Source organism: Citrus sinensis, chromosome 6, assembly GCF_022201045.2.
Source record: "Citrus sinensis cultivar Valencia sweet orange chromosome 6, DVS_A1.0, whole genome shotgun sequence".
Lineage (NCBI taxonomy): Eukaryota > Viridiplantae > Streptophyta > Magnoliopsida > Sapindales > Rutaceae > Citrus > Citrus sinensis.
Window position 1 is genome coordinate 17,624,686 of NC_068561.1, and position 21,160 is coordinate 17,645,845.

A 21,160-nucleotide genomic window follows, 5' to 3' on the forward strand; every position below is an offset into this window, starting at 1 on the left:
CTAATCAATATACGTTGTCGTTTTCAAAACAAAAGATTGAAAAATGAATGAAATGAATGGATAGAGATATGGCCAGTGGATATTGGATGGATTAAAAGCAGAATGATGCATGGACCACATTGATTAATTAATTGGTCTAGTCAATGGTCTACCTTTGCCCGTCACCAGTTGCCACCTTTATCATTTGGGAAATTTTAAAAAATACCCTAAAAATTTTAGGCATTTTCACAAATAACTACCTTAGGTTTTTCTATCATTAGTAGTCAATTAATTTTTTTTACCAAACAACCCTTACCTTTGAAAGTAGCAACTCACTCTCTCTTCTCTCTCAAAACCGTCGGCGGCTTGATCATCCTCCACCGTCGGCGCTTTTCTGACAAGATCGATAGTGACTCGACAGGCTTTTGATGACAGCATCAATTTCAGTGAGACGCGGCTATATTTTCAGCGATTGGACAATTGTTTTTCATAACATTAAATGTTACTCCGGTAAGACGGGCTTTTGACGGTTACATCTCAAGATTTTGACATCAAAGCAAGGTGTTTTTTTCTTTTCCATAACGTTAAATCATCAATTGGATGTAGTTGGGTGTATATTTGTGTATATTTCATGATAGATGAACATTTGGGAAATATTGTTTTGTTTTAAGTTTTCTATTAGCAATGGCACATTAGGTGTTTGATAAAATGCCTCTTAGACTTTATTTGTCTCATTTTTTATAGATTAAGGTATTACGGGTTGATGGTGGCATGGGGGAATTGTTGCATTGCAATTGTTTCCGAAAACAATGCGTTACAGTGCGAGGATCGGGTTGCTAGAATTAGCCCATCGCTCAGGTGATAGGCGCCCGTTGCCCAATCAAGATTGCGTGATTTGTTTTTCGAACTTTGGGCGACGAGTGAGAAGCAATATTGTTGCTAGAATTTGGGGCGAGAGGCACCCGTCACCCAAAAATCCAAAAGCAACGTTGTTGGAATTTTGGCCCATCGCCCTGGCAACAGCACTCGTCACCCAAAACTCCAAAAGCAACGTTGCTGGGCTGGATTGATGTTTTAGGAGGAAGATTGTTGTTGACATATTTAATGGGGATATTAGGCTATAAATGACATATTTAAACAATTGCTATATGAATTAACTCCTCTTATGTTGGGCTTCACAATTCTCAAACACTTGTTATGACAACTAATTTGAATTGTCGAATATATAAACATAAGAGTTCAAAAATTAGTTTGTTGTTAATTTGAATTATGGAATACATAAATATAAAAGTTCAAAACATTAATTGGCCCTAATTTAGATTCGACGCAATAGGATTCTTACATTTGTTTTGATTATGACCACATTCCTTGTACTGAGAACACATCACAGTTCTTCGTGATACATCCTCTCCAGCTGATGGTATTCTCAGCTCCGGACGACAATTAGGAGGTGGTTTTTCAATTAGTGGATTGACCTTCAATTGTTGGATGTGAGGTGGAACTTTCCAAGAACCAATGTCGTCAATTGGATTGATTGGTACAACATATGCCTTCAATAATGATTCCTTGGAGTAAAAGTGAGAACCGAGATATATGTAATCCACTCAAGCATGTAGACAGGCAGCTATTGCATGAGCACAAACAAGTTGATCAAGTTGGAATATTCTACAACTACAAGTCCTACAATGTATGTCAACTAACCATTCCTTCACACTGCCACCCCAAACTTGAAATTTATGCTTAGACACTAGACGAACATTCATTCTTTCAGCTTGATCTTTTATGTTAGCTACTATTCTATCTGTCCACGTTGTTAAGGGAGTGCTCATCGATTCTATCACGTTTTTCCTATTGTAAAACTATTGTTGCAATGTTTTTTTGAAGTGGTCAACCAAATGAGTTATAAGAAATTTCTGCGGTTCTCTCATAAAAGAATTCACGTTCACTGCAATGTTGGTGGTTAGAATGTTGTGCCCCCTACCGTCGAATTGAGATTGTGCCCAGTTACACGTGCCCACATTGTTCTCTAAGTAATCAGCTGCTCCCGAATGCATCCCCCACGATCCCTCAAATTGTATTCTAAACTCTTCGCATTCATACTCTTTTGCTGTGTTTATAAATGTCAGCTCAAACTTATCCCAAAGAGCTTTTGATATCCTGAATTTCGACTTCACGTTACCTTTGACATAGTAAAAACAAATGTCATGGATGCCACTATAAAATATCTTCATAACAGCTCTTTAAATGGAAGTGCATCGATCGAAGATAATTACTAAATCTGGCACGTCACCAATTGCTGCATGCAAATTCTTCATAAACCATTCCAATGAGTCACTGTTTTCTGAATCTCCAATCCAAATAGCTAGCGGATACAACTAATTATTTCCATAAAAGCATGTTGCTACAAACATTGTTCCATGATATAACCCTTTAAGATGAATACCATCTACCGCAATCACTGGCCTGATGCATTGTAGAAAACCATTGATACAATATCCAATGGCCATAAAATAATACAAAAAATTATTATTTTCATCCAACTTTAAACCAGTTACTGTACCTTCATTTTCCTTCTCCAATACATGAGAGTACTTAAGGAGTAAATTATATGATTCCGATGGACTTCCTCTTATCACCTCCAGAGCTAATTCTCTAACTCGATATGTTTGCTGATATGATATGCGAATATTGTATTCTTATTGTATATCTGATATAATGTCATTTGGAGTGTATATCCGCTTCTCCTGAATAATTTTGTCTGCGATGATACGACTAATAACCCGACTTCTTGACTAACGATGGCCCCCAGGCCCATTACGACAAGTGTGTGTGTTGTCACATCTCATCACTACCCAACATACATTCTCTTGATTTGATGCTCTCTTTGCTCGAAGTCGTCGTTTACATGACATTGAAGTACAGTGCGCCTCGAAACGTGTCAATGTAGACCTTGCAACCTTAAAATCGAACTTATCCCTCAAGGAAATTTTGTGCAATTCCAATATCAAATTATATTTAGAATCAAATAACTTACCCACACAAATATCATTGGACCCAATGTTTCTAACAAAATCTAGAGCAATCAAATCTGAAGGCAAAATTGGTGCAATACTTATAAGGGGGTCAACTGTTGCACCCTTCGAATAGAGCCTTGGAATAACAGGACAACTTTAGGGTAGTTGTTGCTCATTCTGAAAGTCAGGCAACTCTTCCTTATTGTTGACTAGACCCTCATCATCGTAAGTATTATTTAGATGACCGTCATCACCATTATCAATACAAGCATTGAAAAGATCATCATCCTCATCATCAATCGGGCTATGGTATGATTCAGCAATAATGCTACCTGTTAATGTATTATTTGTGTCATCCACAGGATCATTATTGTATTAAAACAAGAGTAACCTTGTTGCGGTGATGTCGTCAGTGGGAACACCTCTTCTTCAACAGCCGCCAGTGTAACACCGTTCTCTTCTTCAACAGGCTCTTGATTTTTTATTTTAGGAGATTTTGAAACAAAAATAGGGATGCATCGCTCGTTCACCGAATTAGAGCTCATATGTAACAGAACTCTTATCATTTCATCATCATATACATCCGTAGGTAGTGCACATACATGTTAGGTAGAACATCTCGACTGTAAAGTTGTCTTTAATGTGATGTTATAATCGTTCGAATTTATTTACAAAACTTCATATACTTTTGCAAGAAATACAGCAAACGTACAGTTTTTCGAAACCAAAAAAGCTCTATTTCTTCCGTTTCTATACTCAAAACGACCATCTGTCAATTCCTCCCATGATCTATCAAAATACATTTAGAGAACAATTGTCTCCATTAAGCCTGAATAATTAAGGAAAGATAAACAAAAATATCACTAATTAAAAAAAAGATAAAGCTAAAGTATGTGGGACAGGCACTTGTGGCACGTAGGACAGGCACCTGTCGCGCGTTGGATAGGTGCATGTCCCACATGCGATAGCTTGTGTGCGACAGGTGCTTGTCGTACATTTTCTGAGTTCGTCCCCCGACTCATTTTTACTCAAAATAACATGCATAAATTTCAAATAATCCAAAGATAAAAATACATATTGTGTAAAAATATATACTAACCTTAACTTCTTGCTTTCCAATTGATGATTTAATGAGTAGCAAATGGTTAGTTTGGGTGAGTAGAGGGTGGTGGTTTTTGGTGAGATTAGTTTTGATGAGATTTGTTAGGCATTTTATTAATAGGTCTAAGGGTATTTAGGTCTATAAATTACATATATAGCTAAATATGATAGAAAAACTTAGGATGACTATTTGTGAAAATATCAAAAACTTTTTGGCTATTTTTATAAATTTCCCTTATCATTTCCCATTATTCAACGAGTGGAAAAAATTTTGTAAGAAATCATGTGTCATCATTTTATGGCCTTTAATTATTACCATAAAGATTATATACTAGGGAATTAGGGATGGTAATTTAACCTGGACCTAGCCCGGACTCGGACAAACCCGAATAATCCAAATCGGGTTTAACCCACACCGGAATAAAATAAATTCGGTATCGGGAATTGATTTCATCAACCTGCATGTATTCAGGTTCGGTTCCGAGTTTGGGTAAACCCGAAAATCCGAAACCTGAACCTGGATATGTTTATCTTAATATGATTTTTTAATTATTTTTATAATATAAATAGAAAATAAAAATCAGCCATGCCCTAATTCCCACTTCTACAGCCGCAGCCACCAAAGTCCAAACCAAAAGACATTCTTTTCGTCTCTTTTAATTCTTTTCATCTCTCTTCAACTCTTTCTCTTTCATCTTAATCTTCTTCATCTTCACACTTTCACAGCCGCCCTATCCAAAGTGAAGTATTCTTTTTCTCTCTCTTCAACTCTTCTTTTCATCAAATCATTGTAGTCACTCGTCGTCGCTTCGCCACCTTCACTGTGTTTCATGTTCATCATCATCACCGGCCGCAGCTTGTCTATCTATTTCATGAGTTTTGGTCGACGTTTGTCCGCTTTCACGATTGCAATCGCGGCTGTGGCGTTGTGTTCATCATCACCATTATCATCACCCTCTATTCGTTGCTTCGCCAAATGCGGATCCTTAAAGTTCGTAAATATTGAATCCATAAATCATCAGTTTGGATTGTAGATCTGTGTTATGGCTTTGTGTTTGTGAATGTTTTATTGCTTTGAATCATTGAAATTAGAATTGGGATTTGTATTTGTGTATTTGTGCATGTTTTTTGGAATTGGGATTTGTATTTGTATTTGTATTTGTTTTATTTAATTTTTTAGTTGATTAAGTGATCCGAGTTTAAAACCCGCAATCCGAAAACCTGAATTTTTCTGGGTTAAACCCGTACCGGACCTGCATGCAATAAATCTGGGTTTAAATCCGGATCCGGACCCCAACCCGGCTTTTGCCATCCCTATTAAATACTCTCACTTTACCTCATTAATAATAATGAAGAAAAAAAATGGTATGGCTACGTGTTGTTAGCATGAAAATGATTGCGTTGTAATTCCCCCCCCCCCCCATTAAAATAAGAGCACAATTTTTCATTCATATTCGTATTATTTCCAAAGGAGAAAAAAAGTCATATGGATTAAACTCGAAAGAATATAATAAGGAGTCCATTTAGACTTACTTTCAAATAATCTGTTACAATTAACATAAGTATAAAAGACAACCACTTACACCCATTTTAAACCTTACATTTATCTTCAATAATGATACCACAGTCAAGACTCTTGCCAAACGTAAGCAACATACCAAAACTGTTGCTACGAAGCCTCAGAATAGGATACCAACCCTCTCAATGAACCCTACCCGAAACCCCTTCCAGTCGAATACTTTTCACACAAGACAGACGGGTATTAATCCCACACCTCATGCAAACCCTAGCAACAACCCACGTCTTATTCCCCAGTTTGGCTCTCATAATCAACCAGTTTCTCTTGTAGCTACCACTCTGGACCCCACTAAGCACACTGTAGTCTTTTGTTCCTCCCAAACTCTTTCTCAGGAAGATGTAAGGGGTGTGGTTACGGAGCATCGAGATCGTCAGGGTCCAAACCCCCACCATTTAGTTAATCCTTCAAATGATCACAATACCTCTCTTGCGAACGAAGTTGATAATGCTCATATTCATCATGTCGTTCTAATGAGTGGAGTTGATGAGACTAGAATGTCGGATGATGACGATTCGATGGTTCAAGAAACGTCTTTGGCGATGATGGCTCATGTCCATGGTCAGCGGTATTGAGAATTTTATCCATTGTGAAATATAAGTTATGCAACCCAAGAGAGGGGTGAATTGAGATTTTATAAAATTAAGTTAAGCAAATCACATAACAATTCAATCTAATGCCTTAATAAATTCGAAAATAATAAATTCAAAAAAAGCACAATAATAAATGAGTAAGGGAAGAGAAAACAAACACAATGATTTTTACATGGTTCGGCAATCCTCGCCTACGTCCATGCCTTCAAGCACACCAAGCTTGAATATTTCACTACCCAAGCTTTCCAAGGCTTCAAATGCTTACAATTAACTTCTAAGATGTCAATGGACCCTTACAATCAATCTAATGCCTTAATAAATTCGAAAATAATAAATTCAAAAAAAGCACAATAATAAATGAGTAAGGGAAGAGAAAACAAACATAATGATTTTTACATGATTCGACAATCCTCGCCTACGTCCATGCCTTCAAGCACACCAAGCTTGAATATTTCACTACCCAAGCCTTCCAAGGCTTCAAATGCTTACAATTAACTTCTAAGATGTCAATGGACCCTTACAATCAAGAGATTATCTCATAATCTCTTCACACAAGTATTTCTCACACTTATACACTCACAAAATTGATGAGAAAATGAAGATTACAACAAAAACTCTCTTTAAACGTGGATTTACAAATTATAACTCAATAATAATTCAAGGTATAATGATTTGCGAAAATGGAAGCTCAATATACATTGCGTACTTTTTGTTTTTGCTTGCAAGAGAGCTTAAAAATGAATTGGATTTGAATTTATATAGTTTTAACTCAAAAACTAGTCGTTATAGCTTTCTGGTGATAACCGGCTTATCGCTTTGTGAACCTAGTTAGCTGCTTTTATGTTACCATTACAGCAAATATTAGAATTTTAGAATATCCGGCATGCTGCTTTCAGAATCTGGTTAGCCGCTTTCATTCCAGTGAGCTATTGCCCATAATCCGGCTTGCCGCTTTATAAAATTTAATTAGTCGCTTTGTTACAGTAACGACTACAATGAACTTTTTTTAAAATTATAGTTTCACCCCCACAACTTTCTATAACTGCATTATGACCCAAAACGTTGTGAATAGTTTCAAATATGTCCAATTTCAGAATTTCTAAATAATGCTTGTTATTCCTAAAACTTTTTGAAATTATGATATGAGCCAAATATGTGGAAATTATAATATGGTCGAAAACGTTTTAAATATTTATAAATAGGCCCAAATCCAGAATTCAAAACAATACTTATTAAAATCAAAGATGGCAAAATTCTTTCATTTTAGTCCACATCTTGAAAAACAAAAATTTCACAAAAAACATTATCTTGTTATAGAAACACAATAAATGATTAGTTGTTTTTCCAAAATATGTGATTTGTTATCATCAAAATTAACATTTATAGTCATATAGACTAACAATCTCCTTTTTTTTTATAATGACAAAACACATTATAAAAATTTGATTTAGTTATGAAAAGCTCCCCCTTAATAAGTGCAGGATTAAAAACTAATTGAAAATTTTAAATACCCCCCGCATAAATGCATATGAATATTTTTCATAACAAACAAATTTTCCATTTACATATCATATCTCCCCCTTCAGCATAAAAAAAAAGTAAAAAGCTCCCCCTACTAATCATTAAAATCTCAAAACAAGCACATTAGTTCCATATGATCCAAAATATAAGAGAAAAATATAACAACAACCATATTAAATCCATATCATCTAAAACAAACACATAATCCAAAATTATAACAAACATGCATAATCATTCACATAATCTAAATAGAAAATGAAAGAGCATGAAGAAGTAAATGTTGGTGTGTCCAAAGACAAGCATAAGAGACTACTGAGGTGGTGAGGTTGGTGGTGATGGAGGTGGAAATGGATATGGAATGACGAAGTGCTTAAAGATGAGGCACTGTCCATGAATGAGTTGCTGATGCTGCTGTGAGAAGCGCTGGTGCTGCTCAAGAATGTGCTGCTGAAAATCAGTCTGCTGCACAGAAAGGATCTTCACCTCATCTATAAAATAAATGAAACTATTTTTTTTTATTATAGCCCAACAACGACTTAATTTATTTTAATATATATGAGTGAGGTTTAAATCTTAAATCTCTTGTTTTCACATAAGAGATTTTATCAACTAAACCACATGACAGTTACTTTAATAAAAGAAATTATATAATCTCTATATATATATAAAGCTAGGACTTGAGGAGGTGATGTGGCATCACTATTTCTCATCTTTGTATATTCTCTATTATCTAATAAATAGGTAAAAAAAATTTTAGATTTGGGTTTTCATCTTCTCATAATTAATTTGATTGTTATTAAACAATAACAATTATGTAAAGGTTTTAATGAGGCATATTCTTTGTAATGAACATCCAAGTGGAAGTGTTATGAATTTATTAAAATAAATGTAGATGTTCATAACATATATCTCTCAATCTCCCCACTATCTCCCATTAGCAACATTTAGCTTCCATATAACTCTCACTATCTCACAAGGAATTATGATCCATAATTTTTCATTAATTTCATGGAGTGATTATGTAACTATAAAAGGAGAGCTCATCTTTTTGTTTTGTACACACACAATTGGAATGAATAAAATCACTCTATAATATATTCTCTCATTTTATTCTTTATCTTGCGTTTCTTCTTTATTTTTGTTGCTGGCTAATAGCTTCTATATATATATATATATATAAAGCTGGACTACAAGAGGTGTGTGGCATCACTATTTCACATCTTTTTATATATTTTCTATTATCTAATAAATAGAGAAATTTTCTTTTAGATTTAGTTTTTCATCTTCTCATAATTAATTTAATTGTTCTTACACAATAACAATTATGTAAAGGTTTTAATGAGGCATACTCTTTGTAACGAACATCCAAGGGGGAGTGTTATACATTTATTAAAATAAATGTGGATGTTCATAACATATATCTCTTAGTCTTCTCACTATCTCCCACCAACAACGTTTAGCTTCCCTATAACTCCCACTATCTCATAAGGAATTATGATCCATAATTTTTCATTAATTTCATAGAGTGATTATGTAACTATAAAAGGAGAGCTCATCTTTTTGTTTTGTACACACACAATATATTCTCTTAGTCTCCCCACTATCTCCCATTAGCAACGTTTAGCTTCCCTATAACTCCCACTATCTCATAAGGAATTATGATCCATAATTTTTCATTAATTTCATAGAGTGATTATATAACTATAAAAGGAGAGCTCATCTTTTGGTTTTGTACACACACAATTGGAACAAATATAATCACTTTATAATATATTCTCTTATTTTATTCTTTATCTTGCGTTTCTTCTTTATTTTTGTTGCTGGCTAATAGCTTCTATATATATATATATATAAAGCTGGGACTACAAGAGGTGATGTGGCATCACTATTTCTCATCTTTTTATATTTTCTATTATCTAATAAATAGATAAATTTTCTTTTAGATTTGGCTTTTCATCTTCTCATAATTAATTTAATTGTTATTACACAATAACAGTTATGTAAAAGTTTTAATGATGCATATTCTTTGTAATGAACATCCAAGGGGGAGTGTTATACATTTATTAAAATAAATGTGAATGTTCATAACATATATCTCTTAGTCTCTCCACTATCTCCCATTAGCAACATTTAGCTTCCCTATAACTCCCACTATCTCACAAGGAATTATGATCCATAATTTTTCATTAATTTCATGGAGTGATTATGTAACTATAATAGGAGAGCTCATCTTTTTGTTTTGTACACACATAATTGGAATGAATAAAATCACTCTATAATATATTCTCTCATTTTATTCTTTATCTTGCGTTGCTTCTTTATTTGTATTGCTGGCTAATAGCTTTTTTTTATTTTTTATAAGGCTGCCTCATCTTAAAAAAAATCAATTCATATTTTTTATCAGTTTTATCCAGTGTAAAGTAAGAAAAATGATAATACTAAATTCTTTTTTCAAAGCCGCGTGAAGCGCGATTATATTTTCTAGTTATTTTGATAAATAAGTTTTTTAGGATATGGTATTATTTAGACAATTCAACCCCTCCCCTCCCCCCAAAAATAAAATAAAAAATAAAAACTTTTATTAGAAAACGCAAATTTGAAGTTTTCCCAATAAAAATAAAATTTAATTTTTAGCTTTTAAAAGTCTACTCTAACTATACATAGAAAAATAATAAAAAAGAGGTTTGCAACATCAGTTTAACCAATAAAGAACCTGTAAATCACTAATAATTATTTATTGCTTTTTAATATTGTCATTATATAGGCCCGCCCATAATGTATATAATTATATTAAAAGAAATAACAAAAGAGGAATTAATAGAAAGACCTCACATGACTTCGACTGAACGCCAAGTCCTTCCTCTCAATCAATTGTTGGAAATGAATGAAGGCTATATGGTAGCTCTTCCTATCCGATGAATTAATCAAAACCACAATTTAATTTCAGAACGTGTCTTCAATTATTAGATTATCCAGTCAATAACGTATCTAGGACAACAAATAAGAAATTAACCAGAAAATACAGTGAACATACGTAAATATGAAACTAGTCGGCCTTATATTATTGGACATTTTCTTCGTGTAGCTTCTTCGGAACAAAGTCAACACACACGCACACTCTGTCTCTTGTGTCCTTATTTTTGTTTTATACGGACATATTATTAAATCATACAATTTAATAGAATTAGTATTTACTTCACTATTAAATCATATACTTTAATAGAATCAGTGTTCAATTAACTATAAAACCATATGACTCAATAACGTACGCTCACAAAAAAGTAGGAAGCTCATACCCGAGAATTTTTATGTATTATATAAGTATAACTTTTATAATAATTATTAAATTGATAACAGTGGCAGACTTGTAAGTGGGCTACCCCGGGCTGTAGCCCGGTCTTAGTTAGGAAAACATCATTGATATCCTTTATGTTTTCATTAAGTTTATGTAATAATAGAGTTTTTATTTTGCTTTCATAAATCACTCTTATTTTTTCATCAATTTTATATTATAGTAGAGTTTTTATTTTATTTTCAAATATGTCCTTAATCTAGTTATATTTTTTTGCAATTGAAAATAATAACTTACTTTATAAAATGATGAAATTATACACTTATTAAATAGATTGAAAATATTAGGGGGCTAAAAGGTTACTACTGCTTTATTTTAAAAAAAATTAATTGAAAAAATTAGGTCAATATAATATAAAATTATTACTAGTACTAAAGTACTTACAAAAACAACGCGTAATAGCAATTATCAACATTTTTCATAAACTTTTTATGTGAATTTTGAGATTTCATTTAGTAGTTATAATAACTAAGAGGATAAGTTAGAAAATAAAATTTGAGTATTTTGAGGAGTTTTTGATAAAAGAATTATTAGCATATGATACTTCAAACAAAGTCAGAGCGTCTACCAAAGAAACAATGGTACTCAGATACATTTATTTTTTTTTGGATGGGTTTAGTTTATTATTGAAAATTTTAATTAATAATATATTTATAATTTTAAAAGATAAATAAATTTTAGTTGTTTAATTTATTTAAGTCTGGTAGTTAAGTACTTGACTTTAAGCATTAAAGTTTTACATGCGAGTTTTAATTTATTATAATTACAAGTATTGATTTAATTTAGCTTAAAATTATTAATTGATTTATTAATCCTATTATAATTACATATTATTATAGGTTGTAATGTTGGATTCTATAATTGAAAAATAGGGTTTTTATATTTGAATTATCCCTTATTTTCTTCTCTTTTTTTATAATTATTTTTGTTTTGAGTACGTATTCATAAGGACAAGGTTCTTCATCTCTCCTTATTTGATATACTTCTTCATATTGATGAATTTTTATGATCACTTCAAAATATAAATTTTTAATTTAGTCCGGGGTAGTATAAATTATTGGGTCCGCCCCTGGTTGACAATTGATCATCTACAGTCTCCACTAATTATTGACATACCATGGCACAGCAGCCAAGTTTCAGCCAAGCTAGCGGCGTTATATTATCAGTATTGCTGCCCTCACCCTGCTGATCTAGCATCTGTGAGGAAAAAGATGGCCCTTACTTGTGGCATCTATGTTATCAGAGACACAGATGGTAACATTCTTTTTAAGGTTAAAGGTGTGCTAGCTTTCATGTACCTGCGTCGAGTTTTACTCGACGGCGCCGGGAATTCCATGTTACTCTCAGATGAAAAGACAAGGACCGCACATTACAGGTGGCAAGTGTTCAGAGGAGGAAGCACGAAACCTCGCGATTTTATCTTCACTGCTAACTAGTGCTAAGATATCTTCAATGTGGAATGTAAGGACTAAATTGGATGTGATTTTAGCAAACAACACATAAGAGAATGTTTGTGATTAGTCAAAGGAAGCTGGTCTGAGCATTTTTGTGCAATCTACGCTTCCACAATCATTACTCAGGATTTGAAACGTATAACTTTTTTAATTAATTAAAATTAATTATTGTGGGAATGAATATGCAAACGCACTGGAAGCATACGGTTCAAAGCATTTTCATAGGCAAAGGCAATTTCATGGTGACGTGTATCCTAACATTGATTGTGCATTGATTGTGGGGATTACTGTGATTCTTGATGAGATTAAGCACGCCCAATCCAGTTCCACTCGTGGTTGTGGGCGCTGATATCGGAGCCGATTTTTGTGCTATAATTTCAGGCTAATTTGTAACAGAATGGTGTAATTATATAATAATTTCATGTTGTGATTGGTAAGATCAATTGTGTGTCTATTGTTGAAAGTTGTATCAATTTTGTTGTATTGATTAGAGCTGGCAAAACGGGTCATCGGGTCGTGTTTGTGTCGTGTCAGTTTCGTGTCATGTCAAATTTAGGTCGACTCAAACCCGACCCATTTAATAATCGTGTCAAAATATTGAGATCCAAACCAGACACGGAAAAATAATCGGGTTACCCAATAACCCGTTTAATATCTATATATTGAACAAAAGTTACATCAAATATTTACACACTATCATACATACGTATGTACATAAATACATACATACATACATACATACATACATACATACATACATATAGAGCTGGCAAAATTTGACACGACCCGATTACCCGACACGAACACGACATAAATAAATGGGTATGGGTCGTTAAATTTAACACGATTATTAAATGGGTCGGGTCTGGGTCAACACGGTTTTTTTTCGTGTCGGGTTTGGGTTAAAATTCTTGACCCATTTACCCGACCAATGACCCGATTATATTTTCTATTTTAAAATAATTTACATATTCTTATAATTAAAACTCAAATATTAGAGATGATTTTCTTTTTTTTATTCTTTAAAAGGTGAATATAAACACAATGTTTTATTTATAAAATTTTACATACATTTAGAGCTTCAATAGTGTAAATGTGTAAAAATTGATAGACATGTATATTTTATAATATTGATATATAATATTGATATATAATATTATATATATATATAATTAAAACCTCAATAGTGTACATGTGTAATATATTGGTAGATATGTATATTTTATAATATCAATAAATGTATGTATGTATGTATGTATTTATGTACATACGTATGTATGATAGTGTGTAAATATTTGATGTAACTTTTGTTCAATATATAGATATTAAACGGATTATTGGGTAACCCGATTATTTTTCCGTGTCGGGTTTGGGTCTCAATATTTTGACACGATTATTAAATGGGTCGGGTTTGAGTCGACCTAAATTTGACACGACACGAACACGACCCGATGACCCGTTTTGCCAGCTCTACATACATACATACATACATTTATTGATATTATAAAATATACATATCTACTAATATATTACACATGTACACTATTGAGGTTTTAATTTTATATATATATATATATATAATATTATATATCAATATTATAAAATATACATGTCTATCAATTTTTACACATTTACACTATTGAAGCTCTAAATGTATGTAAAATTTTATAAATAAAACATTGTGTTTATATTCACCTTTTAAAGAATAAAAAAAAAAAGAAAATCATCTCTAATATTTGAGTTTTAATTATAAGAATATGTCTATATATATATATATATATATATATAATATTATATATCAATATTATAAAATATACATGTCTATCAATTTTTACACATTTACACTATTGAAGCTCTAAATGTATGTAAAATTTTATAAATAAAACATTGTGTTTATATTCACCTTTTAAAGAATAAAAAAAAGAAAATCATCTCTAATATTTGAGTTTTAATTATAAGAATATGTAAATATATATATATATATATAATATTATATATCAATATTATAAAATATACATGTCTATCAATTTTTACACATTTACACTATTGAAGCTCTAAATGTATGTAAAATTTTATAAATAAAACATTGTGTTTATATTCACCTTTTAAAGAATAAAAAAAAAAGAAAATCATCTCTAATATTTGAGTTTTAATTATAAGAATATGTAAATTATTTTAAAATAGAAAATATAATCAGGTCATTATCGGGTAAATGGGTCAAGAATTTTAACCCAAACCCGACACAGAAAAAAATCGTATTGACCCGGACCCGACCCATTTAATAATCATGTTAAATTTAACGACCCATACCTATTTATTTATATCGTGTTCGTGTCGGATAATCGGGTCGTGTCAAATTTTGCCAGCTCTAGTATTGATATATGTTTCAATTTCATTTGGCTGTGCCGAAAATCTTTTGCCTTACAAATTGCAGTTAATGTAATTTTATAGGAAATTGTGCCATCGTATCATCGACAGTAACAAAGCCATGGTGGGTTTGGAAATTTGTTTTGCCACAGCTCTAATATAGCTTCGGATGCTTCTAAATATTCCAAGTACTAAAACGGCTATAACATCTTGTAACAATGATTATATAGATTTTATCGACCATTTATCCTAGAAAATAAATTATTGTAAAAAAAAAATCTTACATGGTAAATATGGTATCCCAAAGTTGTATTTCAATTTTGAAAAAAATAAGGGTCAAGTTTGAGAAAATCATGTTATGTATGTTATAATAACATCATTATTACTCCGATTATTGGTTAATTTTAAAGTGAATACATATATGCGAGAGAAGATTTTATTAGATGAGGACATAAACGACATTACACGTTCGTCCCACCTAAAATTTTTTTAAAAATAATTATTAAATATAAAATTGATGAAATCTTATTTAATTAATTGAGACGCATAAGTTGAATTAAATGTTTAAGATTTTTTTTTAAAAAAAATTCCATGATCTAACTTTGTATATAATTTATTTGAGTTGATAAATTTCTTTTAGCAATATGCGTTGTGCAAGTAAAACTGAAACGGACAAACCTATACTTAAAATTCTTGAAATAATTGAAATTTTTTTTTTTTGAAGACATGTGGAAATGGCAGGATTTAAACCTATCTACAAGTAGAAATAACAATTTCTGTGTATCCTTATTGAAACTTGGATATAAAATTTAAACCAAAAAAATGTATATTAATACAATAAACTGCATCAATTTTCGCAATTTGTCACCCTAATCTTATCAATTGTAGGTAACACCTTACCATACCAACCATAACACAAACAGAATATGTGTATAAGCATTATATATGTATTGCTTAAGAGTAGTGCAATACTTAGTTATGATACTTAGATTTTATCTCAAATGATATGTTACTAATAAAATTTCACCGCTTGATTAAAAAATAATGAGACTAAATAATTAAATATCACTTGAGTCAATTAAATAATATCATATCATTTTAATTTGTCACATTAGTGGAGATACTTAGTAATTAAGTATTCCAACTAACTAAGCATAGCATTATTGATTTCTTAATTGTATCATACATAAAATCTTAACTGCCCCACTTAAACTAAAAAAAAAATGACTTCTTATAACTTTAATAAACGAGGGCCACTTCAGACTGTCCTATACGATATTCGTATATAAAACCGACCATTTCTTTTATTTTCTATGCATCTCAACCCTACATAATTATCATCATTTAAATGGAAAATTTTGCCTCAGTTGCTTTTCAGGAATCCAAAGAGAAGCTCAAGGCAATCCAGTAGGTACCTCGGAGTCCGGCGACGGCCATAGGGGAGATAAGCTACCGAGTGCCGACACTAGAAACCACATAGTAAAGAAAGGCATTGACTAGGCACATTAATTAATTTGACGCTGCTGAAGAAGCTGCTATTGCATATATATGGTCTTTAAGCCATCCCTTCAATTAGTGGCACATGAAGAGCTTGAAGTAAATTTCACTACCGAAAGATGTTCAAGAAACAGAAGGGTGTTATAATAATTATTGATTATATTGTCCTTTTCCTAATTCTATCTTTCTTCTGTTCAATTTTTCGGTTTAATTAGCACCCGTCACCATTTGGACTTTTGCTCCATCTCCACCGCAACCGCCGCCACAAACTCCAATTATGTTTCGACACATGTTCAGTAGATGGTGATGATGACGGTTCTCATCTTACTATATCCATCCATCATACAAAGCTTTTGGCAGTCTAATAACTTATATTTAATTCCACACTTTTTGTATAGTCTTCAATTCTTACATTATCTAGTCAACAAGGTATCTATTCCTATTGAGTGGAACATCTACTTCCATGGGACAACAAGTTAAGAAACCAAGTGCAAAAATTCATTAACTTAGTCAAATATGAAGTAATTAATCAACACGGCCTTAAAATTATTAATTTGACTTGTTCTTCTTGCAACTTCTTGGAAAGACGCATGACTTTGTAATTATCCTCCTCGACGATCTGTATACATATCTTAAGTACAAATTGAAAACTTCTCACCAATTCAAGAAAAAAAAATTAAGCTGTTGTTGACTAATGATATTGACCCGCCATGGCACAGCAGCCAAGTTTCGGTGGCGCAGCAGCTAACCCGGTGGCTGTGATTAGCCCTCAGTTTTGCAGCCCTCACCCTATTGATCTAGCAATTGTGAGGAAAGTAATGATCTTTAGTAGTGGCGGCTTTGATGTCAAAGACACAAATGGTAACATTCTTTTTAAAGTTAAAGATGTATTCGCTTTCATGCGTCGGCGTCGAGTTTTACTCGACGGTGCCGGGAATCCCATCGTTACTCTTAGAGAAAAGGCAATCTCTCAGCATCACAGGTGGCAGGTGTTCAGAGGAGAAAGCACAGAGCGTCGTCATTTGATCTTCAGTGCTAAGATAGCTCGATCAGGGTGGTTTTCCAGCACAACTAAATTGGATGTGTTTTTAGCAAATAACACACGAGAGGATGTTTGCGATTTCAGAGTCGTCAAAGGCAGCAGCTGGTTATTTGAGCCTTCTTCCTGTACAATCTATGCTGGCAAATCTTCCGCAATCGTCGCTCAGGTATCATAATAATAATATGTGCATCGAATTAAATCCTAATTAACATGGCAATTTGCATTCTAAAAGTACTTATTTGATTAATTGAAATTAATGATTCGTGGGAAATGAATATATATGCAGATGCACGAGAAGCAAACAGTTAAAAGCTTTTTCCTGGGCAAGGACAATTTTATGGTGACGGTGCATCCCAACGTTGATTATGCATTCATTGTGGCGCTAATTGTGATTCTTGATGAGATTAATCGTGCAAGCTCTAGTTCCAGTAGTAGTGGTGGTGGTGGGTGATATTGGAGCCGATTTTGTGCGATATTTTCTGGCTAATTTGTAACGGAGTGGTGTAATTATGTTTTCACGTTGTGATTAGTAAGATCAGTTGTGTATCTATTGTTAGAAGTTGTATCAATTTTATTGCATGTATTGAAATGATATTATATATATTTTATCTTGTATTAAAAAAAAAAAATGATATCTGTATTTATTTCATTTGGAAGAGCCGACATCTTTTGCCTTACAAATTGCAATGAACGTATTTTTATGCGAAATTATTGCAATTTCTCTCTTAATATCATTATTTTATGTGTGTGAAAATATTTTATTGGATAAGGACATAACTGACATTATACGCTCGTTCCAGTTAAAATTTTTTTTTTTCTAAGCATGATTATTAAATATTAAAATTGATAAAATCTCGTTTAACTAGAGAGGAAAGAAAAGAAATCCACGATCGAACTATGTATTTTACTTATTTGAGGTGCAAATTTTCTCCGAACAAGAAATCAAGGATCGATGAATTGTGCAAGTAAATTCAAACGAGCAAGGCTATACTTAAAAATCTTGGAATGATTGAAAAAATAATAATTTTGAAGAAAGTTAAAATTTTAATTAGTTTAGAAGACACCGTAGAAATGGCACACGCAATGATTAGAGCAACCCAATGGAATGATTTCAGCCTTCAGGTGATGACTTGTCCAAAAGTTGGAAATGGGGGCAACCCATACTAATCAATATACGTTGTCGTTTTCAAAGCAAAAGATTGAAAAATGAATAAAATGAATGGATGTAGATATGGCTAGTGGATATAAGATGGACTAAAAGCAGAATGATGAATGGAGCAAATTGATTAATTAATTGGTCTAGTCAATGGTCTACCCTTGCCCGCTACAAGTAGCCATCTTTATCATTTCCCACTACTCAACGAGTGGAAAAATTTTGCAAGAAATCATGTGTCATCTTTTCATGCCCTTTAATTATTACTCTAAAGATTGGATACGCTCACTCTACCTCATTAATAATAATGACGAAAAAGAAATGGTATTGGCTACGTGTCGTTTGGCATGAAAATGATTGCGTTGTAATTCCCCCCCCCCCCCTCCTCTCTCAAATAAGAGCACAATTTTCATTCATATTCCTATTATTTCTCGGGGAAAAAAAAAAGAGGAAGAAAAGTCATACGGATTCAACTCGAAAGCGTATAATAAGGAGTCCATTTAAACTTACTTTCAAATGATCCGTTACAACCAACAAAGTACAAACCATTGACCTATTAGCATGCTGGGAGAGACATTAACAGAAGCAAAATAAAGATAAGGGGAAAAAATTATTTTCATCTTTAGGGTATAATGTAATAGTCTATTTTATCTTTACTTTTTAAATAATAATATAAAATATCTTTCCGTTAACTCACCGTTATTGTAAAGCCATTAACTAGTAATTCATTAAGGGCAAAATAAAATTTTTTATCATAATGATACAAATTATATTAAAATAAATTTTTTATACAATTAAATAACACTACAAAATATATAAAATTTATTAACTTTTTTCTTAAATTGACTTAGGGTTTTATAATAAAACCTCAACGCATGAAATTACCAAAATATAATAAAATTATAACCACTTAAATAAAGAAAATAATAATCTAGAAAGAAACTTAAAAAATAAATAAAAGTCTTCAATTTATAATTATGGACCCAAAGAAAAGGAGTTTTATGATGAGCCTATTTACGACACATTGGTAAACATCTGCATTCGTCTTTTCCGTAATCTTTGAAACGATTCAATTGCAAACTAAATAAAGGTATATATCCAAAACAACCACTTACAAATTTTATAAATATCTAATATTTTGTCATGAATTAAATACTTTGGAGAATATAAAAAAACACCTCCAAAAAAATCTTGCACTATGAATAATATTAGGCCATTAGTAATAGTTTTCTTGCTATATATCTCCTCACAACACATGGGAAGCGTCACTTAACTGTAAAAATAATGTCCCCATAAAAAATGTTTTGTCATGGTATCAATTTTATAATGGCCTAATGGGTGATTTATTAATACATCACATCACAACACCGAACGCAAAGCTTGATATAATTAATATACGATATTATGACATTATTTGGGGAAACAAAATTATTCATATAAGAGAACATAATAACATGTCATTTCATATTTTAAGAGAGACTTGAATTGAAGTCCAAATCAAACAAGGAGTCCTGGAATGATGTCAAAAGGAACAATATAAGTATCATACTTGTACTTGCGGCTGCCCAATACTAAAATAAAACAGGTAAGTAAATAGATAAATAAATAATATCCATAAATTTCAAAATTAGAAGCTTGGCTGACAAAACTGCAACTCAATCAAATGTAAAACAGGGGACAAAGCCAACCCCGATTGTGACTGATAATTATCCCCCCCCCCCCCCCCCCCCCCCCTTTTTTTTTCTTTTTTGCCGCCCCAATTCCATATCTACGACTTTTCTCACCCCCGTCACATTAACCTTTTTTTAAAAAAAGAAAAAAAGAAAAAAGTTTCGGGTAATAACTTATTCAAAATGTTTATTTCTAAAGAAATAACAAAGTTTATCCATTATTCAAAATGTTTTCGTGATTTTTAAAAAACAAAGCCAACCTATTCTATATTCAAAATGTTTATTTCTAAAGAAATAACAAATTTTATCCATTATATCAAATAGGCCCTCAACCCTATTGAAATCACGAAAACATCCTTAATTTTTATTTTATTTTGAGCTGCAATATATTACACTCTATCCAACCCGATTAAAAAATTCAACTTCCAAAACAAGTGTGAGCCCAACTATTCGGTTTCTAAAAAATATTTAATTATTATTTTCGTTACAAGAAAAAAAAAATATTTGGGCTCTAGTCTCTAGAGACTATATGAACACAATATAAAATAATAGTTTTAGATAATATTGAGATTGGCTTTGTTTAGTAGATTTTGATTTTGAACATATTATTCAAATTCATCTTATATTTTTCAGTAAATGGGCAATTGAGAGCCACCCTCTTTTTTAAAAATTTTTCACATGTAAATTACATGAGACTCAAACCAAAGACCTAAATAGTAGTGAGACTACCCACTAATCAGTGAGGTTGGAATTCATTAGTATCTTCACCATATTGTTAAAGTTTTCATTAAAGAAACAATTGTTGGTCGTTGATGGTAAAAAAAAAAAAATGATCGGCGAT

General features: G+C 32.0%; 1 protein-coding gene and 1 long non-coding RNA gene across 2 annotated transcripts; both read left to right on the top strand.

Annotated features, from left to right (window-relative positions):
• The first annotated feature begins 115 nt into the window (after positions 1–115).
• On the top strand, positions 116–1,154 carry LOC127903062 (uncharacterized). The gene is made up of 2 exons (XR_008055827.1): positions 116–540; positions 724–1,154. It is a non-coding gene; the product is annotated as an uncharacterized LOC127903062 (long non-coding RNA).
• Positions 1,155–17,020: 15,866 nt separating this feature from the next.
• LOC102614173 (protein LURP-one-related 10-like) lies at positions 17,021–18,159 on the top strand. Its single transcript, XM_006481080.4, has 2 exons — positions 17,021–17,662; positions 17,783–18,159. The coding sequence occupies exons 1-2, from the start codon at positions 17,165–17,167 to the stop codon at positions 17,945–17,947; spliced, it is 663 nt and encodes a 220-aa protein (XP_006481143.1). The 5' UTR covers positions 17,021–17,164; the 3' UTR covers positions 17,948–18,159.
• Positions 18,160–21,160: the final 3,001 nt, after the last annotated feature.